The sequence below is a fragment of the Mesoplodon bidens genome (assembly GCF_964165515.1).
Source record: "Mesoplodon bidens genome assembly, chromosome: 10".
NCBI lineage: Eukaryota > Metazoa > Chordata > Mammalia > Artiodactyla > Ziphiidae > Mesoplodon > Mesoplodon bidens.
This window is the reverse complement of record NC_138172.1, coordinates 64,817,273-64,837,905: the sequence shown is the minus strand read 5'-3', so window position 1 is coordinate 64,837,905 and position 20,633 is coordinate 64,817,273. Positions and strand designations below refer to the sequence as shown.

The 20,633-nt window shown below is 35.7% G+C and overlaps 1 protein-coding gene across 1 annotated transcript in view; it reads left to right on the top strand.

Annotated features, from left to right (window-relative positions):
• The window catches only part of MLIP (muscular LMNA interacting protein), a gene marked incomplete at both ends in the record, with an annotated part of 286,062 nt that overhangs the window by 146,697 nt on the left and 118,732 nt on the right, over positions 1-20,633 (top strand). Inside the window, 4 exons of the mRNA XM_081247370.1 lie at positions 2,032-2,103; positions 12,295-12,360; positions 12,444-12,527; positions 12,647-12,706. Of these exons, the coding sequence (XP_081103496.1) occupies positions 2,032-2,103; positions 12,295-12,360; positions 12,444-12,527; positions 12,647-12,706 (282 nt within the window). The remainder of the gene's footprint in view (positions 1-2,031; positions 2,104-12,294; positions 12,361-12,443; positions 12,528-12,646; positions 12,707-20,633) is intronic.

The window sequence follows — 20,633 nt, the reverse complement described above, 5'->3', positions numbered from 1 at the left end:
GAGCACCCTTGCCCAAATCCCAGCTATGATTTAGTAGCTAGTAACCTTGGATAAGTTTCTTAACATCTGTCTGCTTTAGTTTCCATATATAAGGTAAACATAATGTAATATCTACATAATAGGTTTGTTGTGAAAACTAAATGAGATAATACACATTAAGGTTTCAGAAGGGTATCTGGCTTGTTGTGATTGTTATCTATTATTATTGTTGCAACTATTGCTACAGTTAAATATCCACAAACCATTGTGGAGTATTAATAACATATTTTATTCTGCATTGTTTGTCTGTTTAGATATTCCTTGGGAAAAAGTATCTTATAGAGAAGCATGGATATTGGATCCAGATGGGCCTGAATTCCAAATCTGTTTGTTTTTTATGGGCTGTGGTCTTAGATGAGTCACCTGAGCTCACCACATCTTCTTTTCCTAATGACTCTTTAGTTATAGGGATTCTGCAAAATTAAATGAGGCAATGCAAGTTATTCGCCTAGTCATAGATGTCAGCTCTAATTCCACATGCTGAGATGGCATTTTATTTTAGTGCTTATCCAAATACATTATTTTCTGGAAACCATAGCAGTGCTGGATCAATAGAGACTTATAATTAATGACTTTAGTCATTAATTATAAAATTACAGGATTCTGCTTCAGTAGGTAAGCTCAAGTCTTGAAGGGACCAGAGACTTTCTTCTTCCAGGTGTGGCATTTTGATTTTTTTCTACTTGAACTTCTTCCTAAGGAATATGAATGTGACAGCCTCTTACCTTCCTCACACCAGTTGAATGAGGATTACACCAATCCCATCCATAAAATTCAAGGTTTTATTTTACTTGATTACCCTGTCTTCTTCTGTAGATCCTTTGGTCTTCTTTCCAGGGGATGAAGACAGCCTGGAGCTGCATGCCAGTTTCCCGCTGGCTCTGGGCGAGTGGGGAAGTTGCCTGAGAGCTTTTGAAGTGAGAGGAACCTTGAGCTTAGTTAAGCAGCTTGGGACCCAGAACAATATCAAAACTGGGCCTTTGATTATGTATATGATACTGGTTTCTACAACTTTCTCATGCTCAACCCTCTCCCCCAAATACTTCCCAAAACTGAACTAGATTACTCTGAGTTTTACTTAAAACTCAGAAAGTTGCGCTTCCCTGGTGGTGCAGTGGTTGAGAGTCCACCTGCCGATGCAGGGGACAGGGGTTCGTGCCCCAGTCCGGGAGGACTCCACATGCCACGGAGCGGCTGGGACCGTGAGCCATGGCCGCTGAGCCTGCGCGTCCAGAGCCTGTGCTCCACAGCGGGAGAGGCCACAACAGTGAGAGGCCCGTGTACCGCAAAAAAAAAAAAAAAAAAAAAAAAAAGAAAAAGAAAACTCAGAATGTTTTATCATTTGATTCATTAACATCACTGTATTAGAAAGTGCAGGAAAGTGTGATGAGGTTTAAAAAAATGAAATTAAGATCAAGAGCATGGCCTTCTAGTTTTTCCATTTTGGAGTTAAATTGCTGATATCACTTCTATTCAAAATATACTACTTTCTAAAAATTACTGCTAAATTTTATGTGTTCTGATCATTGTTTTTATGAATGATGCAAGAGAATGTATTGAGTTCAATTAAACTTATTGGCATAATATTTGTTAATTATGGCACTATAAAAGAAGAATTGCTTTCCTTTGAGAATCAAGCAAAAATACCCCAAATATTTACACAATAGTATTCCTCTCAGGGCATGCTACTAATGAGAAATTTATATATAACTTTGTAAAAATGAATGTTTTTAAGTTCTGAAATGATATAGCATATACTTGCCTATAATCTCTAGGCTGATATTTTATTGTGATATTTCTTTGCTTCTCATTCTAATAAAATATTAACATGATCAACTAATTTTTTTCTGTCAAAAACAAGTTGTTGAAGCATAATCACTGTTTTCTTCATTTGATAACATGTGGTTTAACTTGGTAGAACTAGTCTAAATTTATGTCCCATTCTTTCCCCTTTTCAATTCCACTCTTGCTTTCTGGTTACCCCCATTCTAGCAATACAAGACCAAGTCCAGCTACAAGGCTTTTGCAGCAATCCCAACAAACACATTGCTTTTGGAACAGAAGGTCAGTGTTGGCTCAAAAGCAGAGTGAATTTTGGTGATGTTTTCTAAAATTGCTTATGTCATTTTTGTTATGTTAAAAAAAATCTGTTTTCAAGTTCTGCTTTTAGTAAAATAAAATGCTGCTCTTAGTTTAGGATGATGTAGTGAAAGCATCTTGGATAGAATCAGAGACATCATTGATTTATTGGTAGAGTCTTGGTAGGAGCCTGGAGTTATCCAAGCTACTAAGCAGCTCTGAGAAACTTGATTCAGATTTGGGTACATCCCTGTCCCTTGGAATTTTAAATGGTTATTAATATTTAAGAGCTTCTACCTCTATTCACATTGATCAATAGAGTAGAGGTAAAAGGGGGTTACATGTGGGCAACTGGCCACCTTTGTAATTTGATGATTAATAGTGGCTTCCACAGGGTGGAAATATTTTAGCCAAACATCCAACTTAGTCTCTTAAATCCCATCATGGTCTGAACATTTTATCCATTTTCCTCAGCCATTGATCTGACCTCCATGAATGGGAAGGAGGGGTTGAGATCCCTTCCAATGATCCAGCTACTTTCACATGGCTCCAGGGCATTTTTGACTTGCTATTGAGTCCTTAACTATAAAATTATGGGATTCTGCTTCAGTAGGTAAATTAAATTAAAGCCCCTTGTTTCATAAGTCCATTACAAAGACTCAAGTGAAGCCCCAGTGGAAGATCGTATCAGAATTGAAGTGAAATCAATTACCAAGTCTATGACATGATACATTTCTTATGTTATTTTTATGATATTTATTTTGACAGTTTATCTTTGCATGAAGCCCTTTTTTTTTCTGTGCAATTATAGTGTTTCAAATAATGTTATAATTTGTCAAAATGTTAATGTTTGCAACCAGGTGGTATTTTGACCACTGGCTTATGAGCCTACATTCTTGTTATTTTAGCATGATCTGGAGAATAAAACTGTTATATATTCTCTTGTCTAAAAAAGTAGAAATTGTTAGTGGGAGATACTAAGTGGTATATAGGTGAACATTGGTTGTCAGTATCTCTTATATCATGTATCTCTGATAACAAATTCCCAGTTATCCACCTGTGGCTCAGAGTCTGTGCTTTATATATCTGAATGCCTTGAACTGTGGGTGGGGGTGAGGGGGCCATCTGTAACTATTTATCTAGCTTCTCTTCTGAATTTTGACCTTCTATGGTTCATTGAAAGATGATATGGGTGTAAAATACCAATTTCAGGAGGTTTCAGGAGGCTTCAGGAAGTGATACCTTCACCAGATGCCCCTTATCCTATTTTCTAGAGTTAAATATTATGTGGAGTCATAGTAGAAGTATTCCCTCACCATAGACCTTCTCCCCACTTCAGATGGACATTTCCAAAATCTGGTCACAAGTGCCTGCCTTCACAGAAATGGGAGAAGCTCTTCCACCCAGTAGCCAGGCAGAGAGAATAGGGGCTGTTGTGCCACAGTGTCCTTCCCTCATGCTGGCCGGCTCTCTTCTCTTCCAATTCAATGGATTTTAGAGATTATAATCCATTAGTCAGTCATTAAAAATGAGGAATGATTAGCTTAATTTCAAATTGCATCACAAACCCATTTCATAAATGTCTATGGTGGTATCGCTTTGCATTGAACCTAATGCAAGTTCATATGGGAGAGGTTTTGTGTTTTTAATTTTGAATAAAACATACTCCAGTAAAATTACTATTTTTATTTTTAGTACCACAACATGTAAATATCATGATATCTAGTTTAAATATCATGATATCTAATTTAAAATATCTAATACAGTTATCTAGTGTGGATAATGGTCTCTTGGCTAAGATGTTGTTTTTGGACAATAAATATTTGAATTCTTCAAAGATCACAGGATATAACATGATGTTTGTTTTTTTTAGAGCCTTTTATAATTCCACATTATTATTATTATTTTTTTTGCTGGCTTTCCCATGTTATGTATCCCTCAATGAGAGATTTTACTTTGTAAGAATTTTTTTTTTTTTTTTTTTTTTTTTTTTTTTTGCGGCACGCTGGCCTCTCACTGCTGTGGCCTCTCCCGCCACGGAGCACAGGCTCCGGGTGCACAGACCCGGCGGCCACGGCTCACGGGCCCAGCCGCTCCGCGGCATGCGGGATCCCCCCGGAGGGGGGCACGAACCCGTGCCCCCTGCATCGGCAGGCGGACTCTCAACCACCGCGCCACCAGGGAAGCCCCAAGAATTTTTAAATAACAAAAGTATTATCCCATGATTTTATGAGAGTTTATTTCTATTTTCAGTAATATTTTTTGAATGATATTGTGCTGTTTCTTTCATGGATGTTGTTTTTAAAAAATAAATCTGGTAATTTTGATCTTTTTGCCCATCTGTTTATACAATAGAACTCATCCTATGCCATTAAAATCAAAGGGACTTATTTCTGAATTGAGTAAATTAAAACTATAATCATCAGAGACTCATCTATTTGGGAGACGAGTAACATTTTGGGATATTTTAAATCACAGAAGCTTTTCTGAGATCCCTTTAATATCTTACAGAACAGCACAATTAAGGGGTAGGGTGATTGCGCAGTGTCATTACAATATTCTGTTAGGGTCCGTGCTGTGGAACGCCTTGAAGATAGAAGAAACACATTTACTTCGTCTTAAGATAGATGGACAATTAATTCTCTCCCCGAACCGGATTTTTTACACCACATTCTGTTTTATAGCATATAGTATAATTAATGAGGAACCAGAATCACTTTAAAAAATAATACTATTTTTAAAAGCAAAATTTTCTCCAAATTGAAATACAGGCATCCCTTCCAATCAGATATTAAGCTTTCATTGAATCCTTGGGTTGGTTTCAGTTTTAATCACCCCTTGATGAAGCCCATAATTTTCAAAAGAGTACATTTTGTTGGCAGGGGACATGAGGTTTCTGATACTTCAATTCTGTAATTTATTGTCCGTGTAAAACTTAAATTTATAGCTTATTCCGTTTTCTATCATTTTTTCCCCTATGAACATTTAGGAGGAAAGCATTTTTAACTAAAGCCTTAACTAAGGCTTTAGAGGCATCATTTTTTAATGTGTTGGTGTTGGGGTCTTTGACTTAATCTCCTGCCAATAATCATCTTCTCTAAGATTGAGATGAGGATGTAATACAAGTGATTATAAAGCAGGAACAAAATAATCAGATGAACGTGCATTTGTGACTGTCCTTATTACAATATGTTCAACAATATACTGGGCTCTGTAGAGGAATTAATTTTGATATGGACATTATTTTTTAGTCTCAATGTGGGTACTGCTGTCCTTTTCAGAGAATGTTGACGATCTCTCTCTCTCTCTTATTGACTAATCTTTCTTCTTAATCATCTGAGTCTGATAGCAATAGGTAAAAAGTTAAAATTAAACTGAAGGGCACATTTTAATATTCTAAATAAATGGATTATTATTTTTATTGAGCAATTGTATTAAGGAAAGGAAAGATGAAGGGATATTTCCTTGAAATCAAATAATGTGAATATATATTGTCTCACAGTGATTAATTTTTTTCCATGAAAGAATACACTTTTTCATTGTAAGTAATTTATCTGTTCCCTTCCTCACAATTACTTCTCAGGATAAAATCAAGGCTATGGTTATGTACTGTTTCCTAACAAATGATATTACTATGCATTTAATTCATAAGCTTAATGTGTTTAAAAAAGTTTTAGAGTAGCTCAATTTTATAAATAGCACCTATAAATTATAGGATTAATTATTTAAATGAAAGTTACAGGAGAAAAATTATTTTATTTTTCCTGGTAGAAGGAGGATAAAGAACAACTGTTTTGAAGACAGTAGTAAAAACTGTGCTACAAAAATAGAAAGGTAAAGATTTGAGATATCTTGTCAATTGTCAAATCATTTTATTCTAAGTTGCCAGTTTAATTTTTTAAAACATGAGTTGATAAACTCCAATCTGATTAAACATATGTCTTTGGGTGAGACTATTTTAGGATTTTACATGTCTCAAAAATTTAACAAAATCTGGTTACCAACTTAGCATATGGTCTAGACTAGAGAGACATCTCTTAATTTAGGTTAGTTCAAGAAGTAAATGTATTCCCAATTTCTTTAACAATGGAAAAGTGCCCAGGACCCAAATCTATACTAATTGGTTCTTCTTGGGCAGTTGTCTACCATGCAAGTATTTCTTTTAAGGCGCTTAGTAAACCATATTAAAGTATGCATACTTGTCATTTTTTTTCTACTATAAGCTATATGAGAAAATATAGTAGTTTTTGTTAAACATTCATTGAATGAATTAATTTAGTTTGCACCTGGGCAGGTCTCTTAAATTTCCAATTTTATTCTACACGATTTTAAAGTAAATTTTTGCTCATAGGATTGTAAAAACAAGGGAGCCTCGTATATGGCAATTAAGATGATGATAAGCATCTTCCTTTAGGGTACAATAAGCTTCATCAATTCTAATTCCATGGAAAAGATATAAAAGGCCTTCTGCCTCAAGGAAAGTAAGTTGGTTTTAGACTTGGTACCTTTTAATGGTTAAAGAATACAATCACAATGGCTGCCATACCGAGTACTTTAGCATGTCAGACACTGAGCTAAATGCTTTATTATCCTCACAACTCTGTGAAAATTTTGATGCTCCAAAATGTCAACTAAGTTTCCCAAAGCTGCAGGGCTAGTGAGTTGCTGAAATGGACCTTAAGTGGGATATGATTATCCCCTAGTTTTTCCCTGCTCACCATGCAACGGTGACATCAATTAGCTAAAGTGAAATATTGAGCAAGAGGTGATGTTTTGGATAATTTTCTATTACTTGCTAGAATATATTTAAATATTCATTAAATTAGAGCTGCAAAAGTTTTTTTTTTTTTTTTTTCATGAGGAACAGTTAAAGGGAATTGGAAATAGCTTAGTTCTGACAAGACTTGAGTTAGTGAGGGTTTACAAAGCACCCCAATTTTTTGAGTTATTGAAAGAGAGGTGGTGAATTACAGTAGAGGAGGTGCTGGCTGGGAATCAGGAGCACCCTTCTGATATACTTGATTAAACGAAGAAAAAGTGTGGAGGCTTTGCCATTAAGCCTTCAGGAACAGGTTTGAAACTGGCTGTAATGACTTGCCAAAACTTCCTTCCTTCTGTGTGAGAGGAACAGACATTTAACCCTCCAGAGATCTTGGGATTAAATTAAATTTCCTCAATTAAATTTCCTCAATTCTTGAATTTTTAAAACAATCATATGAAAATAATCTGCTGATAAATATTCCTAGACCTTTAAAGAAGCTGTAATTTTACATATTGGACGGCCCTTTGGCTTACAGCATATATTTCCCCCTTTTCTTCAGATCTGAATGCTACTCAGACCTGAATCTCCAACTAGAGAATCAAAATGAGATTTAGTTAGCTGAGAATATCTCCAATCTTACAAATGGTGTTGTATTAATGACTGAAAATCAAGCAAATCTCTTGTAGTCACAGGATTTATTCTACCAAATAGCTGGTCAGATTAACAAAGTATAGCAGTTTTGGGGTTCTGCCTGAATTGTTTTTTGGGAGGTTAATTTTATCATTATTAAAATACAGTACTCACCCATGAAATTTTTGAAATCCAATCCAGTTAGATAGTCCAGGCATCACAAAAAGTTTACAAGCCCTTTTAGAGTATCCTCTCTTTGGAAGCAGTTTACTTTCTAACTCTACTTAGAGTGCAACTAATTCATTCTATTTTCGGATTTTTAGAACTTAATCCTATTTCCAAAGAGAGCAGGTTCTAATCAGTCTGCTGATTCAATATATCTGACTTAACAGTGTTTGCAATTCCATGAGAGATGCTCCTTTTGGATGGGGAACACTTATTACAGTGTGTGGTCATATATTCTCATAAAGACTTTGATTTACAATGCTTGCTCCTAGTTCTTGCCTCTTAATTATAATGTCATGCTGAGCTCAGAAACTATTTTCTTCTAAAAGTAGATTCACTATGTCTCTTTTCAAAAACTGGGCCCCAAAGTTGTGCTACAACCACTTTTAATGAGACTATTTCTAACCACTACTTAAGAATCTTTAAAAATAGGGTTCAGGGCTTCCCTGGTGGCGCAGTGGTTGAGAGCCTGCTTGCCAACGTAGGGGACGCGGGTTCGTGCCCCGGTCCGGGAAGATCCCACATGCCATGGAGCGGCTGGGCCCGTGAGCCATGGCTGCTGAGCCTACGTGTCTGGAGTCTGTGCTCCGCAACAGGAGAGGCCCCAACAGTGAGAGGCCCGCGTACCGCAAAGAAAAAAAAAAAAAAAAAAAGGATTCAAAGCGTGTTCCATTTATGCCTCACTTGGCTATCAGCCAGTCTGGTAGAAAATATATGTTTTTTAAATAAAATCTTTTATTGGAGAATATTCTAAGAGAACTTCAATCAAAATGAATAAATCTAAAGAAACATCAATACAATCCTGCCGGGCTAAGTTGTCAAAAAGCAATCTACAGTCAGGCTTCACATTAATGGAGAATTAATATATTTTCTTTTAATACATTTTTGTACTACAGAGGAAAAACCTACTTTTTATGACTGCTAGAAGGAGTGGATCAAGATGATATATTTGACAGAGAACTCCTTGTCAATAAAAAAAATCAATTCTAGTGAATTTCAAGGCTATTGAAACTCAAAATAATCCCCCTTCCAAATTTTAATGCAGTTCGAGTATTATCTCCATTTCAAAGTTTCAGCATTACTGACTGAATACTAGTTATCTTCCTTAATTTTCCAAGCATTCTGAGTAGATAGTTTTTTCATTCTTTGAGTAAATTTCAATACTTTAAGTAGCATAATAAAACTTGTGTTTGCCTATAGTAATTTCCCACGAAGTAACCAAGATAATAATCCTATTTGATTTTGGCTGAAAAAATATTTGCTCATTATATTAACATGGATCACATACTCAGATCTTTGATGGTAAACACATTTAATTGAAATATGGGAAAATAAATTGTTACTTAAAATATTCAGAGTTTAAACTCCTTCTCTAGAGCATTTTACTGAGGCATATTAAGATCATATTCTTTCTATGATTCATTTATTCATTTAACTCCATTTATTTGTCAGTCTGCCCTTTCAAGTCATCCTAAAGATCTTTACTGAAGACATATCATGTGTTCTATCCTGAGACCATCAAGATAAATACCATAGTTTCCTAATTGTTATAGGACAAATGGTCCAGTAGAGAGGAGATACAGTTGAAGAGTAATGATGATACAATATGCTTAAGGCATGTATGGAATGATGCAGTGCCCCAAGGAGGCAGGGGCAGATTTTGCCTAGTGCAAATGCCAAAAAACATTATAAAGGAACTGGATTAGGATTTTTAGGATGAATACGAATTCTAAGTGAGCTGAGGATGGAGGAGGGATAATCTAGGCAAAGTTAGTAACGTGTGCTTGGAAGGTCAGCACAAGTTCAAAGAACTCAAGTGATCCACTGTGGTTAAAGAGCAGCATGCAAGTGAGTGGGTAGAAGGTGTTGTTGGAGAGCGAGGAAGAGCTAGACCAAGGTTCTCTCCTAACCTGTTAATCCTGGTCACTAATTAATTTTTTTCTTTTTCTTTTTTTTTCTTTTTTTACTTTGCAAGTATTTTCTCCCAGTCTATGGCTTTTTTTTTTTTTTTTGGAGTATAATTGCTTTACAATGTTGTGTCAGCTTCTGCTCTACAATGAACTGAATCAGCTATATGTATACCTATATCCCCTCATCTGGGTCATTAATTTCTGACTTTTTTCTTCTCTATAATGATCGTCATAGTTAGAAGCCTTGTGTAGTGTAAAGCCTAAAATTAAAGCCCAATACTACCTGCTTGGCACCTGGTAGAATTGGGAGGGCCTCAGCTGGTCTAATTGCAAGCTCACCTCCCCACTCTGCTCCCCCAGATAAGGTCCCCTAACCCTCCCTATCAAACCAACAAGATGCAGTGTCTACTTATTCAAACAAGCTGACCACACCCTTCTAAGGAAGCAGGGATGCCTCACTCTCTTGATCCTACAAAACCTGCCTTCCACAGCCCCTGTCGTTCACTGTACCCTGAGCACAGCTCTTATGTAGCCCTGATAGAATGCACAGTTTCTTCCCCTGGGCCGTAACCACCTCTGACTATTAAACTACTGTGGATTTCACCTGTCCAGTGTCAGGTGTCATGTATTTGGCCATCCCCATCACCACAGAGTGGAAAGCCCTTCCCCTCCCCCACCAACAGGGTAAATAGGAGGTGATTAGAACACCATGTCAAGGAAAAATTAATCTGTCTGAACACCAGCAAGGAGTTATCTTTACAACATTTTCTGTTCCCTGCTATCCATTACTCATGATTAATCAAAAATATAGAGGATGGAGGAGGAGAGGAGAAGAGATTTTTTTATGGTAGGAAAGAGGCAGTCTCAAGGGTTTCTGTTAGGTTATCATAGCCAATGTTTTATTTAATGCAGAGAAATAGATTTTGAAAAAATGATTTTCAGACAGTATTTTCCTATGTGATTTATTGAAATAAGGGGGATAGCTTAACATAATAAATGTTTATTTCCTCCCTACATCACAGTGGGGTAAAGCTCAACTTGGCCATTCAGCATGGCTCTCTGTTGGTGACTCAGCGATGTAGTCTACCTCCATTTTGCATCTTAGGTATATGCTAATAAAAACATTTTGTTGTATCAGGCAAAATAGAGATTAAGACACAAAGCACTATTAGGGATATAGAGGGTTACCTCATAATGACAAATCTTTAATTCATGAGGAAGGTATACTTCTTCTAATTATGAATGTAGCTAATAAAATGATTTCAAACTACATTGAGAAAAATTGCTAAGATCACAGGGAGAAATTAACAGACTCACTACAATTCTGTGAGATTTTATGGTGACTCAATTAATTGATGACTTTCAATTATTAATAGAATAAGCATACAAAAGAAAGTGGTAAAACTAAGATGATTTGAAAAAAAAAGAAAAATCTTGATCTGATAGATACATACACACACACACACACACACACACACACAGAGCTCTGTAGCCAACAATTAGAGAATAGATGTTTTCTTTAGCATAAATGGAATATTTACAATTCTCTAATTGTAAATGGAATATTTACAATTAGAGAATAGATGATTTCTTTAACATAAATGGAATATTTACAAACAACTAATCATGTCTTATACCATAAATCTCACACTACATAAGAAATGGCTATTTTGAGAAGTTCTATGGTTATAACTAAATAAGTAGGTAATTTAAAGATTTGGGGAAAAAAACCCTTATATTTTAAAAAAATTAGCAAGAAAAACTACCTTAATGGAAATACCTAAAAATGTATTTAGAATTGAATGACAGTGACCATACAACATATCACAACTTGTAGAATGCAACAAAAGGGATTCTTTGAGGGAATATAGGATAAATCCAAAGAATGTAGAAGGAAATAAATAGAAAGATATGAACAGAAACTACTGAAATGGAATGTGAGTATGCCAAAGGAGATCAAAGTCAAAAGTTAGTCCAATTAAGAGATTAGAAATGGATAATTCTACATGGAATTTGATTAAGAAAAAAGCAGGTGGACACAAATAAATATTAGAAATGATGAAGGAGATGGACCAAGATGGCAACATAGGCAGCTTCTGAACTTCTCTCCTCCTAGGGACACATTGAATATAAAGCTGCACATGGAGAAATTCCCTCTGAGAGAAATCCAGAAACCAGCTGAGTGACTCCAGCATCTCAGATTAATAAGAAAATACCCATACGAAACCTAGCAGGAATGGCTGAGATACATTCTTGCCACCAACCCCATCCCTGGCACAGTGTCAAACAATTCGGAGGGAAACCCCAGCTCCTAACTTTGCCCTGAGGTTTTAGGCTGCACATCTAATGTCACAGCTTTTAAGGCTCCCACCCAAGGGACAAGCCTGCAAAATACCAAGCTCCAAAAGCCAATGGGGCTTGTGCCCACAAGAACTACAAGACTCCTTGTATTGGAGATACTAGTTCCACAGGAGAAAGTAGGCAGTTGTGGGCAATGCTTCCAGGTCAGAGAATAGCTCATCAGATGTTTCAAAGATATTTCTTCTTGGAAACATGGAGACATACAGGGCTTTCTTTGAATTCAGACTTTACTACATGTATATTTGACTAAAACCCTCACATGAGAACTATTTCATTTATTATCACTAGGCACTAGACGAACCAGCCAAGACAGAGAGCATCTCCAAGGACAGCACATTAGATCCACCTCTGGAGGTAATGGCTTCAGATCACCCCTGCTTTTGAAATGCAATCCCGAAACTCATTGCTAACCCAGTACCTGGTTTCAATTCTTCCAGTTGTGTTTCCCTGAACAGCTCAGGCAGCAAACTGAAGAGCTCTGTGCTACCATTGATAAGGTCTTACAGGATTCCTTGTCTATGGTAATGCCTTAGACTAGACCATGCAATTCAAACCTTTGCTTTGCTTCACTTCATTTCCCTCTGCTTGGCTAGGACGGATGCAACATAAGCTTGTCTTTTCTTTTTTTTTTTTTTTCTAGCATTCTTCTGATTCTCCTTCAAGTTCCCTACAGACATTTTTGGGTTCTGACACAATCAAAGTATGTATGTATTTAATATAATTTACTGAACCATAAGAGTTATTATATTAATGATTTTTAAACTGCAGGTCAAGGCCCAGTAGTGACTTGGGAAATTAGTGGATAGCAACTAGCATTGTGGGTTTTTTTTTGTTTTTTTGTTTTGTTTATTTGTTGTTAGCAAACAGCATATTAAAAATAGAATAATAAGAATGTAAACTATCAATCAGACTGTATTATTCCAAGCAGTGAGTAGGTATTGTTGACATTTATTTCAATTCGTTTACATGTACAGGTATAGGCATGTGTATATAGGTTGCAGTAAAATCTATTTCTAACTGTAGGTCAAGTTCAAAACAGTTTGAAAGCCAAAGTATCAGACTGTGTTGTTATATGTTGGCATTTAGGATATAGAAATGTATGTAGAATTTGTGACTTATTCTCATCCCAAACCATAGCTTCAGTCCTTATGTAATTCAGAGCCCTTACACTTGTAGGAACTGAAAATGAGGTAGACTAAAGTAGTGTTAGTCTTAGAGCTTTAACACTGGTATTATTTCTGGAATTCTTTTCTTTTGGTTAACTGAATTTATTCTATTTTTTGTTGACTCAGAGGGACAGAATCCTGGATATTTTAGATCATTTGAGGACTACTAAAGCATTGTTATAATTGAATATTTAAGTACTCCCTTCTTATCATGTAGCCTTTTTCATTTGTTGGGATAAAATATTATATTTCTCCAAGTTATTTTTTTTTTGAATGCTTTGTACAGATCTACTTACCCAAATTTCAAAATGATTGTGGTTTTTCTTTTATTGATAATTGTTAGGTTTTTTTGGTCAGTCTTATTTTCTTTCTTGGAATTAGTATAAATAGTTTTTGCATATTCTTTTTCAAAATTGGACATTGTATGTATAAAGTAGATTTTATTGTATTTTACTTATTTAAACATTTTTATTAGAGTTGATTTACAAAGTTGTGTTTAAAGTAGATTTTAAATGTACAGAATTGCCTATAACTAAAAGAGTATTTCTAATTTTCAATTGGAACATTATAGATGAATATCCTTTAATAATGATGTAGAAGCCAGGTAATCACTCATTGTCAGTATTATTATATTTTAGTAGAAAGAACCTGCAAATGGATAGTTATAGCTTCTCTATTTGTAACTTATTTTGTATATTCTTTAAGTCTTTTAATCTAAAGATAGAAAATTTGATTTGCCAGAGACTATATAAATTTTAAAATGTATTTTTTTCTCATTTCATTTGTTGAACATGTAAAAATACCCTATATTACATTAAATGTAATAGGAATAGGACTTAAGTAACATGTGGGTAATAACCTGTATTATTGATTTATTTAACAAATATTTAACGCTTATAGTTCTAAAGATACATTATTCTAGGCCATTCAATTTAAGGCAATTATTTCATTTAACAAATATTTATTAGTGCTTACTATGGGCTTGGCACTGTGAGGTACTATGGTGATAAGTGTGAGCAAGGCAGAGTAATCGGAGAGGCGTACTTTTTTTTTTTTAATTGAAGTAGAGTTGATTTACAAGGTAGTGTTAGTTTCAGGTTACAGCACAGTGATTCAGTTATACAAATATACATATATGTATTCTTTTTCAGATTCTTTTCCCTTATAGGTTATTACAAAATATTGAGTATAGTTCCCTATGTTATAAAGTAGGGCCTTGTTGTTTATCTATTTTATATATAGGAGTATGTATATGTTAATCCCAGCCTCCTAATGTACCCCTCCCCACACCCCCTTTCCCCTTTGGTAACCATAAATTTGTTTTCTATGTCTGTGGGTCTTTTCTGTTTTGTAAATAAGTTCATTTGTATCTTTGTTTATTTTAGATTCCACATATAAAGTGATATCATACGGTATTTGTCTTTGTCTGACTTACATCAGTTAGTATGATAATCGCTAGGTCCATCCATGTTGCTGCAAATGGCATTATTTTTTATGGCTGAGTAATATTCCATTGTATATATGTACCACATCTTCTTTATCCATGCATCTGTCAACAGACATTTAGGTTGCTTCCTTGTCTTGACTATTGTAAATAGTGCTACAATGAACATTGGGGTGCATGTATCTTTTCAAATTAGAGTTTTCTCTGGATATATGCCCAGGAGTGGGATTGCAGGATCGTATGGTGGTTTTATTCTTAGTTTTTTAAGGAACCTCCATACTGTTCTCCATAGTGGTTGCACCAATTTACATTCCCACCAACAAGGTAGGGGGGTTCCTTTTTCTCCACACTGAGAGGTGTACTTTGGATATAGCGATCTGAAAGTAGGATTCAAACTGAGACCATGAGGGAAAGAAGCCAGTCATAGAAAGATCAGGGAGAATAGCTTTCAGGAAGAGGAGTAAGCATGTGCAAATATCCTGGCAGGAAAGAGCTTAGTGTGCATGAAGAAGGCCAGTGTGGTTACAGTATGGTGAACAGTGTGAAATGAGGTGAGAAAGGGGTGTAGGGATGATGAGGATACTTACATGCCATGCCATGAAGTTTGGATTCCAGGGAAAATGGGAAGATATAAAAATATAAGGGGAATAATATGAAACCATTGAGAAAGCTGGCTGATGGCTGCTGTGATGAGGCTACCGAGGTCAGAGGAAACATGACAGTGGCCTGGTACAGAGGAGCTGCAGAGAAGCACTGGGTATAAAAGAGATATTGCAGCCTTGCTTTGGTTTGGATGTGTGCAGAGAAGGAGAGGAGAATCGTGGAAGAGCTCCCGCTCTTTGCCTTGACTGTAGACAAACGTGAAGGGGGCTCAGTGTGGTAGAGGGAAGAGGGTTATGTTTATTTGGATAAGATAAGTTCAAGATGTGTGTCAGCGAGGCCTTAAACCTGTGTGGCTGGAGCTGGTACGAGGGATCAAGGAATGACTGGTACGTCGATGCTGTGGACACCCTGTATGGAGCTCACAGGGACAAAATATTGTAGGTCCAATCAAGGAGAATGAAAGTCTATTGTGGTCGGAGTGGTGTGGTAACATGGAAGCTACAAGAGCACAGTGTTTAAGAGAGTGTGATCGTGGTGATTGTTGCCAAGAAAAACAGAACGAATAAGGCTAGAGAAGTGTTCATAAGATTTGACTTTGATTTTGAAACTATATTGCTATTGCTTATGTGTTTATTCTCATCATTTTGATTTTTCTAGCCTTTAGTAGCCTATACAGTCCTTGTGAACCCGAGGCTGTTCTTTTTAGTCTCATATGAAAATTGTGACCTTATATATTGATACATAACATATATGTAATTTTTAATTCATGCTTTCCTAGATGCATCTTTTATTACTTTTTCTATTATAATTGTTTGACTATTTTCTATTACTTTATTTTTTAATCTTTTTGTACACTCGTCTTATTTTCTTCAAGACAACATATTTCTGGATATCACTTTTATATTTGATCTGAAATTATGTTTATCTGGGACCTTAAGCCATTAGCAATTACTATAATTCTTCTTATATTAGGATTAATATCTCCTATCTTATTTTATATTTGCTACTTGAAATGTTTTCTTTTTTGACTTTCCTACTTTCCTTTGGACATTTTGATATTTACGGGTTTGAAAATTTTACTTTGCATTTTTGTTACTTTTCATATTTACATCTAAATTATTAAAGACAATAATTATGCTTATTTTCCTATCAATTTTAAAGCTCACATATATCTTTTTCTAAACTTAAGTACCACAGCATTTTTCACTTTCCTGTTGCTTTTAATCAAGATTTATCTATCTATCTATCTATCTATCTATCTATCTATCTATCTATACATATGTATGTAGACATAGTTTGTTAGTATTTTTTTTGACTTCTAGATCTGCATTTTAATGGTTTTATTTTTCTTGATTTCTTCTTTATTTAGACACTTATACTTTATTTAGATCCTTATTTCTTACACATTCATAGCTTTTTCCTGGATTTATTTTTCTTCTTTTTGACCTCTTGGTTGTATTCAATAAAGTCTTTTTGTATTGATTCTATTGCCTGTGTTCCTGAGATTATCATTATTTTGCCCTTTCTTTTATTTATTTATAGTTAAATTTATTTATTTATTTTAATAGATCTTTATTGGAATATAATTGTTTCACAATAGTGTGTTAGTCTCTGTTGTACAACAAAGTGAATCAGCCATATGCATATATATATCCCCATATCCCCTCCCTCTTGAGCCTCCCTCCCACCTTCCCTATCCCATCCCTCTAGGTCATCGCAAAGCACAGAGCTGATTTCCCTGGGTTATGCTTCTGCTTCCCACTAGCTATCTATTTTACATTTGGTAATGTATATATGTCGATGCTACTTCACTTTGCTCCAGCTTCCCCCTCCCCTGCCCTCCATGTCCTCAAGTCCATTCTCTTCTATGTCTAAGGCTTTTTTTTTTTTTGTGGTATGCGGGCCTCTCACTGTTGTGGCCTCTCCCATTGCAGAGCACAGGCTCCGGATGCGCAGGCTCAGCGGCCATGGCTCACAGGCCTAGCCGCTCCATGGCATGTGGGATCTTCCCGCATCGGGGCATGAACCCATGTCCCCTGCATCGGCAAGCGGACTCTCAACCACTGAGCCACCAGGGAAGCCCTATGTGTAAGGCTTTATTCCTGCCCTGCCACTAGGTTCATCAGTACCATTTTTTAAAATTTTAGATTCCATGTATATGTTTTAGCATACGGTATTTGTTTTTCTATTTCTGACTTACTTTACTCTCTGTGACAGACTGTAGGTCCATCCACCTCACTACAAATAACTCAATTTCACTTCTTTTTATGGTGAGTAATTTTCCATTGCATATATGTGCCACATGTTCTTTATCCATTCATCTGTGGATGGACATTTAGGTTGGTTCCATGTCCTGGCTATTATTAATAGTGCTGCAATGAACATTGTGGTACGTCTCTTTTATTTAATAAATTTTAAAAAAATTATTTAATTTAATTTATTTATTTTTGGCTGCATTGGGTCTTCATTGATACATGCGGGTTTTCTCTAGTGTGGTGAGTGGGGGCTAGTCTTTGTTTCGGTTCGTGGGCTCCTTGTTGCAGTGGCTTGTCTTGTTGCGGAGCATGGTCTCTAGGGAGGTGGGCATCAGTATTTGTGGCACATGAGGTCAGTAGTTGTGGCTCTCGGGCTCCAGAGTGCAGCCTCAGTAGTTGTGGTGCACGGGTTTAGTTGCTCTGCAGCATGAGGGCTCTTCCCAGACCAGGGCTTGAAGTTGTGTCCCCTGCATTGGTAGGTGGATTCTTAGCCACTGTGCCACCAGGGAAGCCCACATGTCTCTTTTAGAATTATGGTTTTCTCAGAGTATATGCCCAGTAGTGGGAATGTTGGGTCATATGGTAGTTCTATTTTTAGTTTTTTAAGGAACCTCTGTACTGTTCTCCATAGTGGTTGTGTCAATTTACATTCCCACCAACAGTGCAAGAGGGTTCCCTTTTCACCACACACTTTCTAGCATTTACTGTTTCTAGATTTTTTGATAATGGCCATCTGATGGGTGTGAGGTGATTGCTCATTGTAGTTTTGATTTGCCTTTCTCTAATAATTAGTGATGTTGAGCATCTTTCCATGTGCTTCCTGGCCAGCTGTATGTCTTCTTTGGTGAAATGTCTATTGAGGTCTTCTGCCCATTTTTTAATTGGATTGTTTGTTTTTCTGATATAGAACTCCATGAGCTGTTCGCATATTTTGGAGATTAATCCTTTGTCCATTGATTCATTTGCAAATATTTTCTCCCATTCTTAGGGTTGTCTTTTCATCTGGTTCATGGTTTCCTTTGCTATGCAAAAGTTTTAAGCTTAATTAGGTCCCATGTGTTTATTTTTGTTTTTATATACTGTTTTGTTTTCTATTTTGTTTTTATTAATCTAAGAGTTGGGTCCAAAAAGATCTTGCTGTGGTTTATGTCAAAGAGTGTTTTTCCTATCTTTTCCTATAAAAGTTTTATAGTGTCCAGTCTTACATTTAGGTCTTTAACCTATTTGGAGTTTATTTTTGTGTATGGTGTTAGGTAGTGTTCTAATTTCATTCTTTTACATGTAGCTGTCCAGTTTTCCTAGCACCACTTATTGAAGAGGCTGTCTTTTCTCCATTGTATGTTCTTGCCCCTTTGTCATAAATTAAATGACTGTATGCATGTGGGTTTATCTCTGGGCTTTCTATCCTTTACCATTGATCTATATTTCTGTTTTTGTGCCAGTACCATACTGTCTTGATTACTGTAGCTTTGTAATATAGTTTGAAGTTGGGGAGCAAGATTCCTTCAGCTCCATTTTTCTTTCTCAAGATTGTTTTTGCTATTTGTGGTCTTTTGTGTTTCCATATGAATTGCAACATTTTGTGTTCTAATTCTGTGAAGAATGCCATTGGTAGTTTGATAAGGATTGCACTGAATCTGTAGATTGCTTTGGGTAGTAGAGTCATTTTCACAATACTGATTCTTCCTATCCAAGAACATGGTATATTTCTCCAAATGTTTATGTCATCTTTGATTTCTTTCATCAGTGTTTTATAGTTTTCTGAGTACAAGTCTTTCACCTTCTTAGGCAGGTTTATTCCTAGGTATTTTATTCTTTTTGTTTCAATGGTAAATGGGATTGTTTCCTTAATTTCTCTTTCTGATTTTTCATTGTTAGTATATAGGAAGGTCAGAGATTTCTGTGCATTAATTCTGTATTGTGCACCTTACCAAATTCATTGATTAGTTCTAGTAGTTTTCTGGTGGCATGTTTAGGATTTTCTATGTGTAATATCATGTCTTCTGCAGACAGTGAGAGTTTTATTTCTTCTTTTCCAATTTATATTCCTTTTATTTGTTTTTCTTCTCTGATTGTTGTGGCTAGGACTTCCAAAACTATGTTGAATAGGAGTGGCAAAAGTGGACATCCTTGTCTTGTTCCTGATCTTAGAGGAAATGTTTTCAATTTTTCTCCATTGAGTATGTGGTTTAATGTGGGTTTGTCATAAATGGCCTTTATTATGTTGAGGTAGGTTCCCTCTATCCCCATTTTCTGGAGAGATTTTGTCATAAATCAGTGTTGAAATTTGTCAAAAGCTTTTTCTGCATCTATTGAGGTGATCTTATAGTTTTATTCCTTAATTTGTTAATATGGTGTATCACATTGATTGATTTGCATATATTGAAGAATCCTTGCATCCCTGGGATAAATCCCACTTGATCATGGTGTATGATCCTTTTAATATGTTGTTGGATTCTGTTTGCTAGTATCTTGTTGAGGATTTTTGCATCTATGTTCATCAGTGATATTGGTCTATAATTTTTTGTGTGTGATATCTTTTCTGGTTTTGGTACCAGGGTGATGGTGACTTCATAAAATGAATGTGGGAGTGTTCCTCCCTCTGCACTTTTTTGGAAGAGTTTGAGAAGGATGGGTGTTAACTTTTCTCTAAATGATAGAATTCTCCTGTGAAGCCATCTAGGCCTGGGCTTTTGTTGGTCAGAAGATTTTTAATTACAGTTTCAATTTCATTCCTTGTGATAGGTCAGTTTATATTTTCTAACACTTCCTGGTTCAGTCTTGGAAAATTTTACTCTTCCGAAAAAATTCTCCATTTCTTCATAGTTGTCCATTTTATTGGCATATAGTTGTTTGTAGTAGTCTCTTATAGTTCTTTGTATTTCTGCGGTGTCAGTTGTGATTCCTCCTTTTTATTTCTAATTTTATTGATTTGCATCCACTCCCTTTTTTTCTTGATGAGTTTGGCTAAGGGTTTATCAATTTGTTTATCTTCTCAAAGAACCATCTTTTAGTTCTATTGATCTTTGTTATTGTTTTCTTCATTTCTATTTCATTTATTTCTGCTCTGTTCTTTCTGATTTCTTTCCTTCTACTGAGTTTGGGTTTTCTTTGTTCTTCTTTCTCTAGTTGCTTTAGGAGTAGTGTTAGATTGTTTAT